The sequence below is a fragment of the Pristis pectinata genome, chromosome 1 (assembly GCF_009764475.1).
Source record: "Pristis pectinata isolate sPriPec2 chromosome 1, sPriPec2.1.pri, whole genome shotgun sequence".
Lineage (NCBI taxonomy): Eukaryota > Metazoa > Chordata > Chondrichthyes > Rhinopristiformes > Pristidae > Pristis > Pristis pectinata.
The window spans coordinates 34,898,188-34,916,471 of record NC_067405.1 but is presented as its reverse complement, the minus strand read 5'-3'; the positions used below and the strand labels follow the sequence as shown (position 1 = coordinate 34,916,471).

General features: G+C 39.6%; 1 protein-coding gene across 1 annotated transcript in view; it reads left to right on the top strand.

Moving 5' to 3' along the window:
• Positions 1–18,284, top strand: part of xirp2b (xin actin binding repeat containing 2b) — a 103,728-nt gene that overhangs the window by 41,691 nt on the left and 43,753 nt on the right. The window contains 1 exon segment of the mRNA XM_052027785.1: positions 6,349–6,472. Within this exon segment, the coding sequence (XP_051883745.1) occupies positions 6,349–6,472 (124 nt within the window).

The window sequence follows — 18,284 nt, the reverse complement described above, 5'->3', positions numbered from 1 at the left end:
GACTTCTTCAGTGTCTCCATATAACTGGTCCATCATATGTGATAGTAATCTAATGCACCTCTTTTGCACTTTTTTCTCTGACCTTCAAATCCTGTTGTTCTTTTTTTTAAGATGTTTTTTAATATATAGAGCCATTTAGCTTATTTCACCTTCAGCTGCACACAGGAAATCTATTTCTAACTTGTTCTTGCTGGTGGGAAATCTAAGGTAGTTGAAAACCTGGGTTTCATTTACATTCCAGTGCCAAATGGATGGCTTGCTTCAAATCATTGGTAATGGAAGGATGAGAAATTTTCCAAATTTGGTGCTGTGCTGTCGAAAGTCAGATCCCGGTGACAGAAAATAATCCCAGATTGGAGAGGACTGGAATTTTTTTTCTCTGTCCTTGGGATCTAACGTACAAATTGTAGTTCCAGTAATATTTGATTAAACCCAGTGTTTGATAAGCACAGGTATTGATACCAAGAACTTTCAAGCTCTTGTATAGCTTTGTAGAGCTACCTGCTTTAAAAACAGGCGTGCTAATTTAATGCAAAAATAAGTTCATGCCACTGTTCAAAGCAATATTTGCATTTTATCACTTTTAATCATTTTAACAATGATTAAAAATAACACAATTATAATACAGTATCAGATATGACTAAAACTGATTGAATGACATTTTGAAGTGGTGACATTTTCCTTTCAATAAAGTCAGGTTTTGTTTAGATTGGATGTTTAATCTACTATCAGTGAGAGACTTGAAATATTATTTACGTTGTCAATAGAGATGTAAAGGAACTAGAGCAATGGTTGGTGCCTAAACAGTCCGCTGAAGGAGAACATCCAATGAAATTAGGATTTTTCAGCAAACGACAACCTGTAATTATCTCCATACATTGAGTAATTGAAGGGTGTCTGCCTTCCACCTTCTCCACCAACTCCCTCCAATCCCTGTTTCTCTGCAATGCATACGGTGTTTGAGTATTGAATCCAGGACTGCATGCTGCTCAAACATGCCTGCTTCAGATGGGTGATTTGTACCATTACTAATTACAGATCACATTAGAGAGAGATGATCATTTTTGATTTGGTTACATGATCACAAAACAATAATTCTATCAGTTTACAGATATATTAACATCTAAAATTTGAATTAGTGGACTGGACCATAGTCAGGGATTCATCTTTGGATCTGGATGAATATGCCACGGTCATCACCGACTTCATCAAGACCTGTGTGGATAAGTGTGTGCCTTCAAGAAGCCCTGGATGAACCGGGAGATTCACAGTCCGCTGAGGGCTAGATCTATGGCGTTCACAACTGGCAATCCAGAACCCTACAGAAGTCCTGGTCTGAGCTACGGAAGGCCATCTGTCTGTGAAGTTACAGACAGAATTGGATGCACAACAGCTATGGCAGGGTTTCACAAGGTGAAACCTAAGAGCATAAATGGCAGTATTGCTTCACTCCATGATGAGCTCAATGCCTTTAATGCACGGTTTGAAAGGGAGAACAACACCACGCCTGTGTGAATCCCCACAGCATCTGGCAACCCTGTGATCTCTGTCTCGGAGGCTGATGTCAGAATATCCTTCAAGAGGGTGAAGCCCCAGAAAGTGTCAGGCCCTGATGGTGTACCTGGCAGGGTACTGAAAATCTGTGCCGACCAACTAGCTGGAGTGTTCAAGGACATCTTCAACCTCTCAATGCTGCAGTCGGAGATTCCCACCCGCTTCAAGAGGGCATCAATCATACCAGTGCCCAAGAAGAGCAAGGTGAGCTGACTCAATGACTATTGCCTGGTAGCACTCACATCTACTGTGATGAAGTGCTTTGAGAAGTTGGTCATGTCTAGAACTAATTCCTGCCTGAGCAAGGACCTGGACCCGCTGCAATTTGCTTACCGCCACAACAGGTCTACAGCGGACACAATCTCACTGACTCTCCACTCAGGTTTGGAGCACCTAGGCAACAGCAAAACGTACACCAGGCTGCTGTTTATCAATTACAGCTCAGCGTTCAACACCATCATCTCCTCAGTACTAATCAACAAGCTTCAAAACCTGGGCCTCTGTACCTCCCTCTGCATCTGGAACCTCGACCTCCTTATCAGAAAACCACAGTCAGTGAGGATCAGTAATAACATCTCCTCCTCGCTGACAATCAACACAGGCCCACTGCTCTACTCTCTATATACTCAGGACTGCGTGGCTAGGCACAGCTCAAGTGTCATTTATAAATTCGCCGATGACATCACTGTTGTTTCCAGAATCTCAGATGGCGATGGGGGTGGGGAGGGGGTGCGGGTGGCAGGAAGTGACTAACTATACTGTATGTTCTCAGTGAAGACATTCAAGGATCTCTGAGTTGCCAAGGTTGTTATACTTTTTAAGGAAGCTCTAAGAAGATACTTATAGCGATTTCTTTGCCTTCAAGTGATCTCTTGCTATGAAGAAGTTTGGTGCAGAGTACCCGTTTTGGGCATTTGGCATCGGAGTTGAAATCGATGTGTCCTGCCCATAAGGGCTGCCTGAGCATATTTAAAGGGTCTGTGCTGGAGCTGTTGGCATGGGAGAGAATGCTGATGTTCTGTTATCCTGTCAATGGATTTGGACAATTGGTGGCTCATCACCAATCCTTTAAGTTTCCTGCTGTAAATAGTCTATGTCTCCAAAGCAAATGGGGCAGAGTGGCGGGGGTGGTGTATGGGGGAGTGGTCACAGCTTCCCAGTAAGTCAAGAGCTTAAGGGTCTGTTTGAGGTCTTGATCTTCAAACATTCTTTTCCAGTGTGATAGCACACTGGAAATGATGGTGGATTTCATCATCGATATCTGCCTTCACTGAGAGATGGTGCCTGAGATATAGGAAGTGATCCACAGTTTTCAATGTCCCATCATGGACTGTTATTGTCAGGTGGTGATGTCGTGAAGTTTGGACAGATTGATAGAGTGTCTTAAGGATGGTTTAGTGTCAGGTTTATTCTTTCTTTTTCAGTGATCAAGTCAATGATCAAGTTCTGTCTCTTTAATTGGAGCAGTCTAGCCATAAGTCTAGGCCCACGTGATCCTGAGGCCCCTTGCTGATGCATGCAGCCAATGAACAGTGACGATTATATGCAAAAATTATTGGAACACAGCCAGCATAAAGTTGGCAAATGCCAGTATTTCTATCAATAGACAAGGTATAATCAGGCATTACTATTTCTTGCATCTGTCTTTCAGGTTAATTCATTTTCTTAAGTCTGATAGATGGAAATAGTGCTGAGTAATCAGAAAGTATTAAGAAAAATGAATCGAGCAGTAAAGTTAGGTTCATTTGCAGCAAAAGGTGGCATTTTTCCCTTGTATGTTGTACATTCAATTGCCAATTGTCGATCTTGACATCAGATCCAGTACTGCTGTTGCTGCTGTCTCTTAGTTAAGATATTGTGCAAGCTTCTCACCTTTGTGCCCCAGATGATCCCCATAGTCACACTAACCTTTCCTAGCCCCAAGGGATCCTTTCTACTTTAAAGCCTACTCTCAGTGGCTCTTCTGTGAAATGGAAGGGGTCATGAACGAGCATACGAGCACACACAATAGAAGCAGGTCATTCTGTGTCTACTCTATATATAAGGCACAGTCCTCAGACTTGGTGTCACTCTTAACCCTGAAGTACACAGTCATTACAATCACATATTTCCAACATCAAATGGCATCATTGCCTCAGATAATCGACTGCTCAGATGATAAAACCATCAACCAAACCTTTGAAACTTAATTTTTCTTAGTTGACCTCCCATGTTCTAATCTCTATAAACTTGAGGTCATTAAATATTCTGCTGTTCTTGTTCAAATTCTCACCATTCATCCATCTTGGAGTACTTTTGCTATGTTAAAGGAGTAGCATATAAATATTGCATGAATGCTGTTGTTAACTTCACAGATTTAAAGAAAAATGAGTTTCTGAAAGATGTTTGGTTTCTGCATTGTGAGTTAACATAAAGATTCAGAAGAAATGAGATTATATTTCATTCAAAGAGACAGTGGTTCTCTTTCAAATTATCTGGAACAGAAGGTTTCCATGCGATTGCCTCTTAATCTATGAAACTCTAGAATAAAGAGGCTATTTGCTTAACCTCTCCTTGTGGGACAAACCTGCCATTCCATCTATCACAATTATCTTCTTCCTTATATAGCAAGACCACCCTGTACATAATATTTCAGATGAGATCTCACTAGTGTCATATATATTTGCAACGTCTTTACACTCACACTTAAATTCTCTTGTAATAAAGTCCGACATACGATTTGCCGCCTTAATTGCTTGCTGTACCTGCATGTCAACTTTCAGTGATTCACTTAAAAGAATAATCAAATTCTTCTGAACTCCAACACCTTTCAACATCTCACCTTTTGAAAATACTCTGCTTTTCCATTTTTTCTATCAAGGTGCATGACTTCATGTTTTTATACTTAATATTGCATCTGCCACGTCCTCACCCATTCACTTAGACTGTCTATTTCCCCTGAAGCTTCTTTGCATCCTCCGCACAAGTCCGCAGCTTTCTTGCATCAACGAACATGGATATATTGCACTTGATTCCTCCATCCAAATTATTAATATAGATTGTGAATAACTGGGGACCCAGCACTGTTCCCTACAGCACCCAGCTTTACACAGCCACCTAACCTAAAGGTGAACCATGTATTCCTACTACTTTCTGTCTGTTAGATAATTTTCAATCTGCGCCTGTATATTCTATGCACTGTAATTTTGTTCAATAACCTCTTGTGTATCACTTTATTGAGTGGCAACCAGGCCTTTGATGGCAGAACCAGAGGTGCTCCATTAGCCTTCAACAGCTCACTGCTGTTAATGTCAACTTTCACTATTTTTAAATTCATTGGCATTTAGAAATAATGTAATTAGACTTCAGTACTTAAAACACATACAGATATGTTAAAATAAATTAAACCAAATTAAAATTAGCTAAAATGTTACATTTCTGTAAATTATTTTAAGTCAAACACAAAATGAAATAAAGTAAATAAAAAAAACTTAACCTAAACATCCTTTTTAATGAAGGTCATCAATCCCAATCAAATGGGTAGGACACTGCTTCATGGGACCTTCAGCTGCCTCTGTTGCAGAGCACAGAGCAGAAACTGAAAACCTACTGACGAGTGGAGGGCTGGTGGGCAGTGGCTCTCTATGAACAACTGCCCACAACAGAGCACAATATGGGGTACTAAAGCAAGTGCCGCCTTGAAGTAAAAGAATCCAGGGCACTGTTTTCAAAAACCGCTTAGAAGATCAATCTAGTGTCCTGCCCTACAGTTCTCCCTATAAAACAGAACTGAAAACAGAATGTCTAGCTGTTAACACGTTGCTGTTTGTGGCAGCTTGCTCTACACATACTGACCGCCTTGGTCCATTGCAATAACGACAATGCTTCAACTAGAAGGTACTTCATTGGCTGTAAAAAGCTTCTGACCACAGGGAGTTGTGAACTGTGTATAAATGTATGTCTTTCTTTATTTCCTCCAGTTTTGATGAAACTTTAATCTTGTGCTTCTGGTATGAGATTTTAGTTTTCATATTTGTAAAATAGGTTCTCTTTTCTCACACCTTGTTTACATTAACACATATAATGCCACAAATCTTATGAATGGTTTCATAATTTTTTTCCAGTAGCTTAATATCTCTTAGTAAAATGAACACATAACTGATTATTCTCAAAATATATTTGCTCATGAGCAAATAATTAACTTCAGTTATACTTCGTAAGTTACATGTAACCAAACCTAGAAATGTGTTCTTTTATACAGAATGGTATGTAGAGTTAATTCACCACACTGCTAAATTTTCATACAGATTAAATTCAGTTTAGACTTTACAATACAAATGTGTTTGTTTGCAAAGTAACATACTATCTGTCTTGGCACAAACTTTTAAAATAATTTTTATTCTGAAGAGTTGATATTGGCAAGATTACACTGTTCAGAAGTCTTTTAAGAAACTGAGATATTCAGTTTTAAATGAATGAAATTACATTATTATGAACAATTAATTGAATGGTGGTCTTTGCATTATACATGGCACTGAATACCTATTATGTATTCAGTGATGTCATTCTTCCTGTTTTATAAAAACCTGTAACTGATCAGCAGAGATGTGTAGAGTGAGGAATTTGCCTGTAGAATATGCTTGCGCTGAAACTAATGTGGTATGCTTTGTGCCTTTTGTGTGCTTACTTTACTGAGAGCAACTGTATGATCAGTTCCTCTGATAAGGGATTGAGCTCAACATAAACCGTAAGAGGAAAACCACAGTGTTTCCAAATAGCTCTTAACACTTTTTTGTTTCTTTATTTCTTTTACAGGAATTGAGAGGTGGAGGTTCACCCTTTCTGCCATCAAAGCAACAGCTTGGAAATCTTCCAGATTGTAGAGTTAGTGGAGACCTGGAGAAAACAATGGATGGCAAGGAAACAGGCAACAGTAAGGGTAGGTGCTCTAAAATGCTTTGTCATGGCAAATCTGTCTACAGAATGTCAGATTATTTTTGAACTGCAAATTTTTCTGTTTTGTTTTAACTCTTAATGGTGGTAAAAGAGTTCTGTTTTCTTTTACATTTAATTGTCCGTAATTCCCTGAAAGTGTGTGTTTTGATCACTTTGTCTTAATAAGGATAAGATCTACTTCACTCTTAACCAAGGAGCTATTTTCTACCTCATCAATACTATAATTGCCCCATCGCTGCCTTTAGCTTCCAGCTAGAAAAGATTTTTTTCCCACTCTCCAGTGCAAAAAAGGGCTGATTTCTACTTATCATTTTATTCTGACTTTAAGACAAAGACCAAGAACTCATTGCAGGCATTATTCATACAAACTGGTACTATAATGTTTAATTTGGTTTCTTGAACATAATAACATTTCTAACCAATGGGTGCTTCAGACTTGAATAGTTTTTCCTATTTATTGGTCGAGAAAATGCCCCTTCCCAGTTTTTTGACATAACAACAGAATTCTGGGTCACCGAATGTTCTTTGTGAAAATTGCATAAAGAGGACTTCAGCTGTGAGGTTCACAGAGTGGTAATGTTGGATTCCCCATTTCCCTGTGTAATGGTGTGCTGAGACTGACATTGTCATTTTCAGCTTAACCTTCTCCGTTGCTGTATTGCACGTTCTCACTGTCCTCAACATGTAGCACAGCAGCCCAGCTCCTAAAGGGATGTGCCACTATACAAGCAATTCTTCTGGCTTCAGGGGAGTGTTATGACTGAATGCGAAAGTGATGGGTGGAAGATGGGAGAGTGTTCTAAGGAGGGCAGAGGGACTTAGACAGGCTGGAGAAGAACAGAGTCTGCTGGTGTTGTGCTCTTTGTGCATGGGACCACAAAGAACCACAGCATCGCTGCCAGTTGCTCTTGGTAGGAATTTGCCAGGTAGGTCCCTATGGGAACATGAATGCCACCTTTGAGAGCCTGCACTTTGAGGAAGTCTGTAATGCAGTCAAATGCTCCTGCCTATTCCTGTGGGCTGAAGGTACACTCCTTGAATATGGAGTTTGGGTCACCTTCCTAATGCAGCAGTGTGCAATAAGCTCTGAGATGTGGCCTGAAATTCTTATGAGGCTAGCAAGTGGAGAAGAACTGTGACCCTCACTGACACAGGCAAGGCAGCCAAGGCACATGTCTGAGGTTGCATTTGAGTCATAAGAGGTCACAGATCTCAGTGAGGACAAAGAATATAGATTGAGCGTTGGTCCATTAAATATCAGTTTTGGGGAAATCGGTTTAGCTAGAGCTGAAAGATTTGTGAGCAAATAAGAACTGTTGTGTTTTTCATTCCTGTGAGGTTAAAAATCTCACCATAGATGAACTTTTGTGTTGCACTATTGTTAACATAATGTGGAGTTTTGTATTGCAAAGAAGAGAATAAAAATCCCTTCAAAAAAATGAGGAAAGAGATTTCCCATCGTGTGTTAAGGCACTCAGAAATGTGCATAAAATTGTTCTACTCCAAGTTAACCCAACCTTTCAGTGAGAGAGCAGCATCTTTACTAGAGTTTCATGAATGAATTTCTCACCCATTGTCCTTCTGTATTGTCAAAAGACAGTATTTGGCAATGTACATTTGAGCAAAGAGCCACTAAAGTATGTACCTATCTGGGACTGGTGTGCTTCTTGTCACTTTCTCATTCTAGAGGAACTTCAAAGACAACAACTACATTAGTTTCTCACTTTCATCTAGAGAACTATTGCAATTGGTCATAATGTAAAGTGATGTCTGTTCAACACTTTGGTACATAATGTTATTGTCCTTCCTGAATCTCTTAATGTAATAGTACTTAAGTGTTGGAGTTACTAAACACAGTGATTGTTACTGGTGTAAATTTAAAATAGAACGTGGCGTGTGTGTGTGTGTGGGCCTTTAAGAGATTTTGAGTGTTACAGTTAGCATTCAATTGCAGGGGAAAAGAAGCCTGATGATATTGTGGTATATGTGTTGCAACAAGTCTGTAATTGGATGATATTTTGAAAAGTAACTTTCTAAGTGATGCCAGAGACTTTTTTTGTTAAACTATGAAGTTTGTTCTCAATGGGCCTAACTCTGCAGTTTCAGGTGGAGATCAGTGGAGACCTGAGAGATAAAACCATAAGTGGTTCTCTCTTTCCCCTTTCCCCACCTCAGTCACTACTGTAGGGTAGGTTGGTAGCATTGGAAGACTAAGTAGACAGACTAACATGTCAGATGACTGAGAGATAATTGTAAAACAATGCAGGCTGGAAATGTGAAGCATCTACACACAATAGGTTATTTTCCACTGTAGTGAAGGTGGAAGAGAAGTGCTTGGAGCTGGTCATCAATCATGCACAAAGTATCAATGTGAAGCTGTCATCAACAGGTCTACTCAGCTAGTGAGATACATTTCAAGGACAATTGATTAGAAAACATTGTACCTTCAGCACTTAGACAGTGATATGTTAATATTGGGATGTCTGTATGAAATGTTGGATAAAATAGTCAATTAAGTATAATGTTGTATTGGGTAAAGTTTAGAGCTGAAAGACAAGTTGGTTCTGGAACATACAATTTTAAACTACAAAAATAAACATGAGTTCACTTAATTAAAGGAAAGTGAAAGTGTAATCCACCCGAGATTACTAAAGGGAAGCTATTTAGCTTGTATTGTGGAGTTAAGAGGGTCTGCATATTCTGCCCCTCCCAACCATATTCAAAGGCCTAACTTCCATCTTGTACAGGATAATGCTCATTTTAATTCAGGAATAACTCTGGGAACAATCTTATCAATTAGGATAAGCACACTTCCTGACATAACTGTTTAGGTGTTTGCATTCCTATTACTCATTTCTTTCCTCATCATTGTTTGTGATGATGAGGAAATGTCAGATTCTAGTCTCCTATTGACCTTTTACTAGGACTGCTCAGATCAGCACACAGAGCAACTGCAATATAAGGATGCCACGGCAACCTCACAATATCTAGGGTAAATTGTGAGGTATGACAAAATGCATTGAAAAACATCAGAAAGGCAGTTTATTAGAAAATAAGTGATGTAAGAGTCTGTATTTTGTTTTTGAGGTGTGGTGTGGGCAGGCAGTGGAGAAACAATTCAAAGCTTGATTTCTGGTGCACAAGGAAATAATTATTTGGCTGACCCACCGGGAGGTAGGAATCTGTTGCAGCAGGCGTTTTACCCAGAGTGTCCGGATCTTATAACGATTGACAGCTTCAAATGTGAAGCTGGACTCATAGTGAGATATAAACCGAAGTCTTTTTCCTGTTTCAACCGTTCCTTATTTTCATACTATTTTGCAATGCGTAAAGGCAAATCTGAGAGTTTTTTTTGCATGGAGTTGTTTTTATCCCAAGGAAATAAAAGCTAAGTGTTTCTTAAATTTTTTGTTAGCTTGGGCAATCACCAGAAGAGTTAAATATTGCGAAATGTGAGGTATTTGCTTGCTGCTTCGAAAGGATTTTTTTTAATAAACATTGTTCATAATTTAGCCTGATTATTCAGCCTATCTGAATATCATTTGTTCATCTATCACGAATGGAAATTAATACTTTTACCTCAGCAGGAGAATGAGGCATTAAGTATTAATTTCCATTTGTGAACCAGTAGCAAAATATGTTTGTTGTACAACTTGGGCATGCCACTACCTAGATAACTTTGGACTAATCTAGAATGTAAATATTTAATCTTCTCAGAGGTAAAGAGAACATAAATTCGACTTTCCTTAATCCTGGACTAACTAGGTTATCCACCTGTTTCAAGTCTTCACTACAGCTTTAGGTGACAATCATCCACAGATGATCAGTGTCCTATCATAGCATTTAAAAAACTGATTAATTCAGGGGCATGTAGGTACCACTGACAAGGCCACCATTTATTTAGGTACCGGTGAGTTACTTCTTTGAACCACTACTGTTTGTATTATGACCATACCCCATAGCACTGTCATGTAGGGAATTCCATGATTTTGGCCCAGTGATTATGAAAGAATGATGATTTTGTTTCCATGTGAGACAAAGAAGGAATTTGGTGTTACTGGTATTTTCAGAATTACAAATGTATGTCATAGAGTGGTAACAACTTTGACCTGGAGGTTGTACTGTTTGTGAGTTTGCGCTTCTGGCTTAAAACTCTATTCCAGGATTTCAGATCATAACCCAGGAAGATGTTTCAGTGCAAATAGAGAGTCCTGGAGGTAACAGCCTAGATATTCATCAGCACCACTTTTCTGACTGTAAAAATGCATTAGCAATCTCCCTAAAGCTGTTTTCATTAAAAGAAAAATCAAGGAATAAATTAATGCCAGTTCCAACAGCGAGAGACACTCCTTCATGTAATGTTACACTGTTTTAGGAACAATGGGCACTGCAGCTTGAATTTTGCATGGGTGGAGTGCTTTTCCTTACAGCTCTGACTTCATGAAGTGGCCGTGGGAGGGTTGCACATTGCAACCAGCAATCTTTCAACTACCAGAGAGTGCTAGCAAGGAATTGGTGCATGCTACAATGGTGGGTGAGAGTTCACATAGTGAACACTGGAGTCAGCCTCCCTGTGCAGAGCTATGTGGCATGAAGTTGCCAGTAAAAGCATAAGTGGCCTCCTTGAATACCTACACTTTTTGAGGATGCACAATGCAGCCAAGTGCCCCCTCTGGGTGCAAATGTAAAAGTCACATTGACCAAACATCAAAGGTTACCCACTTTGATGTCAGAGCTTATTTTGATTTTGACAATGCAGCAGGGTACCGCAAAGTGTAAATGCAGCATTTCTTAGAGACAACCTACAGGGATCCTAAAGTTTCTGAGAGTGTGGATAATGCTGACTTGACTTTGAGAATGTGGCAACCACCCATGTAATCTTGTACTTAAGGTTTGCAGGGGCCACAGATGCGGCTGCAGACTACTTTGTGGAAGGTCAGCCTGTACAGAAATTGCTCCTGCAAGAAGGTTGATTAGAGGTGTCTGTAATGCGAAACGTGGGTGGGGAAAGTTTTGGTGTCACCTCTTTTGTCAGAGCTCATTCTCATGTCTTGTGCTCATTTCTCATCTGATGAACATGGAACTATTTGTCTTTTGCAGGATTTCTTCTGGCCTTTTTGTCCAGTTAATTTAGGGAAGGGGGAAACCACTGAAGCCTCCTGGATCCCAGTCTGAGCCAGTCTACTTGAGATTTGTTTTACAGATAGTGCCGCAGCACTACACTTACTTCTGCAGCAGATGTGCCTGACCCTTTAAATAGTGTTCAGTCTGAATGATCAGTAGTATTAAAAACTGGTTCTTCCATGAGTGAACAGCAAGAGTTGCTATTTACACCAATGTGGTGCAAAATCCTGTGAGAACTCTATTTACACTATCACTGAAATCATCTAGGGAAATTGGATATCAGAAAAACAGCTCATGGTACATAAAAATCTTTCACAATAGAATGAATAACTGGCCTTACTTCTGCCACAAACATGCAAAATCAGTTAATGTTACACTAACAAAATTTTTGTCAGATATTGTGCAAATGAATTTCTAGGTTTCACTTTAATAAAATTTTGAGCCCTCTCCCTTTATGTTGGTGGAGGTGCTTAGAAAAGTTTACCTTCCTCCCTCTTCAATCAACATCCATTGATTGCCTTTGCTGGGAATTCAGTATTATACTAAAACTGTGTGCATCCGGGAAGTTACCCCAGAGACTAGATCACAAACTCAACAACAAGAAGTACTTATATAGCATATGCAGTTAAGTTTCCAAAGGAATTCAGAAGAGCATTATCAAATATATTTTGATACTCAGCAACTTATGTTAGAATAGATGTCCAAACCCTTGAGAGGCAGATTTTAAGAATATTCTTAAGGAGGAGGGAGGGGTGAATAGGCTTCAGGAGGATTTCCAAGGCCAGGTACAGGGAGTCTTGAGGTATAGCTGCCAATGGTGAAGTGGTTAAAACTGGGATGCACGGGAGGCCAGAAATTATAATTTGGTCTAATACTTCATGGAAATACTGAGGGATGCCACACCACTGAAATGTTTGCCTGTTACATGAAATTTCAAACAGAAATTCTCTTCACCAGCTCAGCTGGATGTAAAAGACCCCATGAAAATGGGCACATTCATCCCCCAACTAACACAATCAGATTGGCCTGGTCAACAGTTTTCTTGCTGCTTGAGAAGCCTTCTTGTGTGATATAGTGGCTCTTGTACTTCCCTGAATCATAACAGTCACTACAGTTTTTCTTAAGTTAACTTTTTTAGCTCTGTAAATGGTTAAGGTGTTCTGAGATCATAAAAGCTGCTACCCAGAGGCAAGTGTGATGTCCATTTCCCTTTGTGGTCCAGACTTTGAGTCTCTGCAGAACTCAATCAAGATCTAATAATCACCAACTTTTTATAAAGATTCTTGGATTTGTCAATAATAATGATTAAAAATCTTGTTTAAAACAGTATGCTTATATCAAGAAAAATGTTCTTAAATTGTCTAAAATACCTAAACATTATCTAATGTTCTTGACATACCAATGTCTCATGGCATTTTCAATCAGGAGCAAGAATATCTCCACCTGATTATCTCCTACAATGGTTTCTCATAAAAGGAAGTTGGTTGCAGGACACTGCTGCAGGAGTTCTACAGTACAGTGCAGGCCAAACTGTCTTTAGCAGTTTTATTAATGACTTCCCATGATAAGATCAGGAGTGGGGATTTTGGCTGATGATTGCACAATGTTCAACTCCATTTAAACTCCTCAGCAAATAAAACAGTTCATACTTGCATGCAGCAAGATCTGGCCAAATGTCAGCACTTGCCTGACTGATGTCAAGTAATATTCATGTCACAGAAGTACCAGGCAATGACCATTGTCAACAAGAAAGAGTCTAATCACCTCTCCCTGACATTTAATGGCATTACCATTGTCAAATACATCATTAACATCTTGGGAATCACAATTTAACAAACTCAAAAGGACCAGCCATGGGGTAGGCACTGTGGTGTAGTGGTTAGTGTAATGCTATTACAGTGCCAGCAACCCGGGTTCAATTCCCATCACTGTCTGTAAGGAGTTTGTACGTTCTCCCCGTGTCTGTGTGGGTTTCCTCTGGGTGCTCCGGTTTCCTCCCATATTCCAAAGACTAATAAAGATACCTTATGTAGCTATCGTGGCTATAAGAGTAGGTCAGAGGCAGGACACCCTGTGATCAATGACTCACGACCTGACACCCCAAATCTCTTCTGCCATTAACAAGACGAGGCTGCAGCACGATACCTGGATGGGTGCAGTTTCAACTCTCAAGCAGCTTCGTGTCATCCAGGACAAAGCTGCTGCTTGATTGGCATCCCACCTATCAGCCACAGCATTCATTCCATCCATTACCAGTGCACGTAAAGCATCTACAAAATGCACTGTACTCACTAGGCCCCTGACAGCACCTTCAAAACAAGAAATCTCTGCCATCAAGGGTTCCAGGGTATGTAAATACCAGCGCCTGTGTGCACATGAACACTGCTACCTTTCTGACTTGGAAGTATGTCGTCACTGGATTTAAATCCTGGAACTCCCTCTCAACAGCATGTGGGAGTACTATTGTTTAACAACCGACTCCAAGAGTGCTTCATAGCTTACTGAGCTGAAGGGCTGGATAATCTTTGTATCTGGTTCTTCAGCATTATACCAGCCATACCTGGCACATGTAGCATGACCCCATTCATTTCAATGGGATTGCCAACAATTGAAAATGTAATCTTAACTAATTTTTTTGTTTATTTTTCTATATTTCTCTGCACATCAATGTTTTAATTAATGAACAATAGATGAATGTGTTTTAAATTTTATTTTTAAAATTACGTTTCTTTTTTTTAAGTGATCTAAATCATGATCAATTGTGTTTAATTACCTTGAGTTGATTACCAATTACCATGAGCTGCTTATAGGCATCAAAGTGATATTGAATGGGTCCTGATTCAGGGTTTCAACCAGAAACATTGACTATTTCTTTCCTCCCACTGGTGCTGCATTACCCGCTGAGTTCCTCCAGCACATTGTTTGTTGATTTTGAATGAGGCCTCAGAACGGTTGCAACTTGCAGTCCCATCCACTTGGAGCAAAGGCCTTAAGGTAGATGGCAGCCTTTAAAGGTTAGTGTGGTTGCTGGGTGAGGCTATAGAGGCTATAGGTTGGGATGAGCATGACCCAGCCCAAAGCCTTTCACAACACAGAACACATTGCAACAAGGAATAGTAAATGGTAACTCAGTGCAGCGCACAAACCTATGAGTTTATTCACCATGCTTCTAGGATAGTTTACCCAGACTCCATTTTAGAACAAAATTCTTTTCTGTGTTTCTTAGGTGTGTACTTTAAGATTTGATTTATGTGTCACTTTCTGTACCATGCTAAATATTATTCCTATTTGGGTAAAAAAATTCAAAAGAACTGAGTGTTAGCAGATGGTTGGTAGATGCTAAAGATACTAAGTACTGTGTAAATCTCTTTGGGTAGTCATCTAGGTGAAGAGATGAAGTGGAAGTCAACTCTATGTGTATTTGTTTACTATTGTGTGATCATTATACACTGGCTGTCAAGCACTCTTGACAGAGCAAGGTCTTGGTTCAATAGCAATGTTAGTTGGAGACCCGACCCAACACACATATACATCAACACACATTTGTTACTCACTACAATCAACCCAGATGTAGCTACATTCTACTCACAAACAGATAGGCACAAATGCATGGTTTTACCCAGACCCTCTTCAATAACTTCCCCCTCATTCCCCTCCACTGAACACCTCCTCAATGCCCCCTCCCTAACATCTTCCTATTCACCCTCAGACCTGCTCTCTCTCTCACCCACTCCCTCAGCTGCTCTCTCATCCTTCTGTTCTTGTAACCCCCAGAATTCCCTCTTTCCTTTCCCCCTCACCCTTATTGAATCCCACTCATCCTGCTCTCCATCTATTATCCTCCTGGAATGAGATCCTTCCACTCACTAGTGTTCTTCAACCATGTGAAGCCCACATTAGTCCAAGGATTGGGGCCAACCAGCAAGCTACACTATCCCTGGTTGTCTGGCCAGAGAGAGCAAACTGCAGTCAGTACTACTTTAGAGGTAGAATGTTTGGAGTATCATGATAAGTCCTATGAAAATATTTTATTCTTTCACTGTGAAATCAATATAAACTGACTGATCTCATTCCTCTGTAGTCCCCAAATCCATTCCACCCACCTCCAGCTATGGAGAAGACAGTCATTTCAAACAAGTTCTAAGGGCTCAACTTTCCAACAACTCTTAGACTCATGCATCTGAATCACCTTCAATCTCCTGTTGCCACCTTTTGCACGAAAAGGAGCATTACAAGGGAATGTATTTGATATTACCTATATCATTAAACTGCTCAAAAACTTGATTAGTCACTTAATAAGATATGACTCTTTTACCAGCAGAAAGCCGATTTGTACATGGCTGTTTTAGCTCTATCACATGCTTGTTTATGGAGATAAGGTTCCATTTTGGATTGGGTCCAAAAGGCGAATTTTATCTGAAATGGTTCCTTTGTGTTAAATGGAATCTGAAAATATTCCAGAAACTATGAACACACTAACTTTTATTATAAATTAACAGTTTTTGCATTAGTTATCATTGGCAAGTTAAAAAATGAGATATTATTTATAAATAATCCAATGCACTGCAATGCAGACATTGCCAAGCTTTAACTTTCACTTTTAGTACACTTAAAATTATAAACAGCACTTTGCTTCTTTATAATTTTTAAGTAGATATTTTGAAGTCAAGTAGTATTTATTTACTTTGAGAACCATTATATGCTTTTATTTTACTATGAAAGTCTTTATTTCCCAGTTTCTCAAGATGCCAAATCAATCTTGCAATATTTCATTACATAAAATAAAAATTCATCACTTTTACATAATATCTATTGCTTTTTCTACTGTCTGATTCTCCTGATTGTAATTATCAGGGGATCTAAGAAAGAGACAATCTCATTTCTGTCCTTCAGATGACAGAATTCTAACCCTCTTAGTCACCACTTTTAGTAACCAATAGGAAGTAACACATTCATATTGTGACATCAATCAATTTTTCTTTTAAATGCTGCTATCATTGGATGCCTAATTAATTTTGAACCCATCAGTTCTCCTTTAACAAAATGAAATACTAAAGAAAAAGGTGTTACATCACTTTTGCGATTTGGTGTGATGCTGTCATTAAGCCAGCTAAGCTGTTGCCAATGTTAATGTCCTGAGAAAAAGTTCATGGGTAGGAGTCTCCTCATGCTGAAATGTTAACAATTAATACTTACTTTGGCTTGGATGTCATTCTAGTCTTATCAAAGCTGCCACTGAAATAATAATGATGCTTGGGGAGGGAAGAATCAATATATGTGATGAGATGTGACAGAAACACTGCAGAGGATGGATGTCTGTCAAGTTCTCATTGTTATAAATGATGTTGTCAGGAAAGCTCTATTTTTGAGGTGGGTGAAATTCAATATTGTTTGCTATTGCATATTGTAAAAAAATTCTACTTGACTTTCAATCTTTTTGTGACTCTGTGTTAAGCCTATTGAAACAATTTTCTTGAAACAAATACCAAGACAAAAATATCCGCCCTTTTTGATTGACTTTCTAATTGGATCACACAGAAATGGAAAGTGTGCTCCATTTGTCCAAACCCTAGATTTGTAAATTCTAAAGGAGAACGTGATTTGCATAGACTTCACACCCTCCATTTTATGCATGTAAATTGCCAAGAAATTCTATTTCTGGGTGTGCTAGACAGGCCCAGTGGGAGAGTGTGCTTTGGTTTTTGACCCTTCACTCAAAATTTGTTGTGTTCGCTGAATCTTGTGCAGCTGTAATACAGGGGCTGGTGGCCACAGACCCATCTGGCCTGTGCTATGGCCAGTAGTGATGCTACTGTTTTCAGGGAGTGGGGAGTAGCAGCTGAGGTCTGTAGTTCAGAAGATGGGCAGGCAGTAGAATGGAAAGGGACCAAGAGCTCAAACTAAGAGGGGTGGTTCAAAAGATCAGAACAAAAGATCAAAAGATGAGAAGCTCAGAGGAAGGCAAGCAGCAGTTGGATCAGGGGGTGGCAGAATGGGTGACTGCAGGCTCAAAGCTAGCTGGAGATCAGGGATGGTGATAAGGAGAGTTCAATGTAGTGAGAGGACAGGCTGTGCCAAAGGTGTAAGTAATTCACTTACTTGACAGTCATTCCAATCCACTGTTACTCTGGGAAAGCCATGTTGTTTCAGGAGTGCTCATCTACAGGCTCTCTCATGAAAACATGTTCCAAGCTCTCCTGCAATGCACAAAAAGAAACATAGAAACACCGCAGGAAAATGATGTTGTTATGAGAAAGGTTCTTTTGGATCTTAAGAATAGAGTATCTGGACACACAGTCTTTGTACTTTAAAAAGGTGGATTTTATTTACAAAGACTGACGTGGGAGCAGAATGTGAAGGAACAAATGCACACTCACACTTGGGTGATCGCAAAACGTGGGATAAGTCACAACAGGGGTGAAGGGCACACATACACGCAACAAACTAGTACAAATGATCAGGGAACGAACAAATACATTGTCCGAGCTCATCTGAATCTGGGCAAACAATGGCTCTATACTACTGGGAATCTACTTAGGATGCTCCTAGACCCCTGTGGAAGTGCACCCTCTCACCTGTGGTCTCAACCCCAGCAGCAACCAGAAAAAAGAGAGAATAACCTACATGTACCATCTTTTATAGGGCTGCAACTGGGTGGAGCCTGTTCAGGT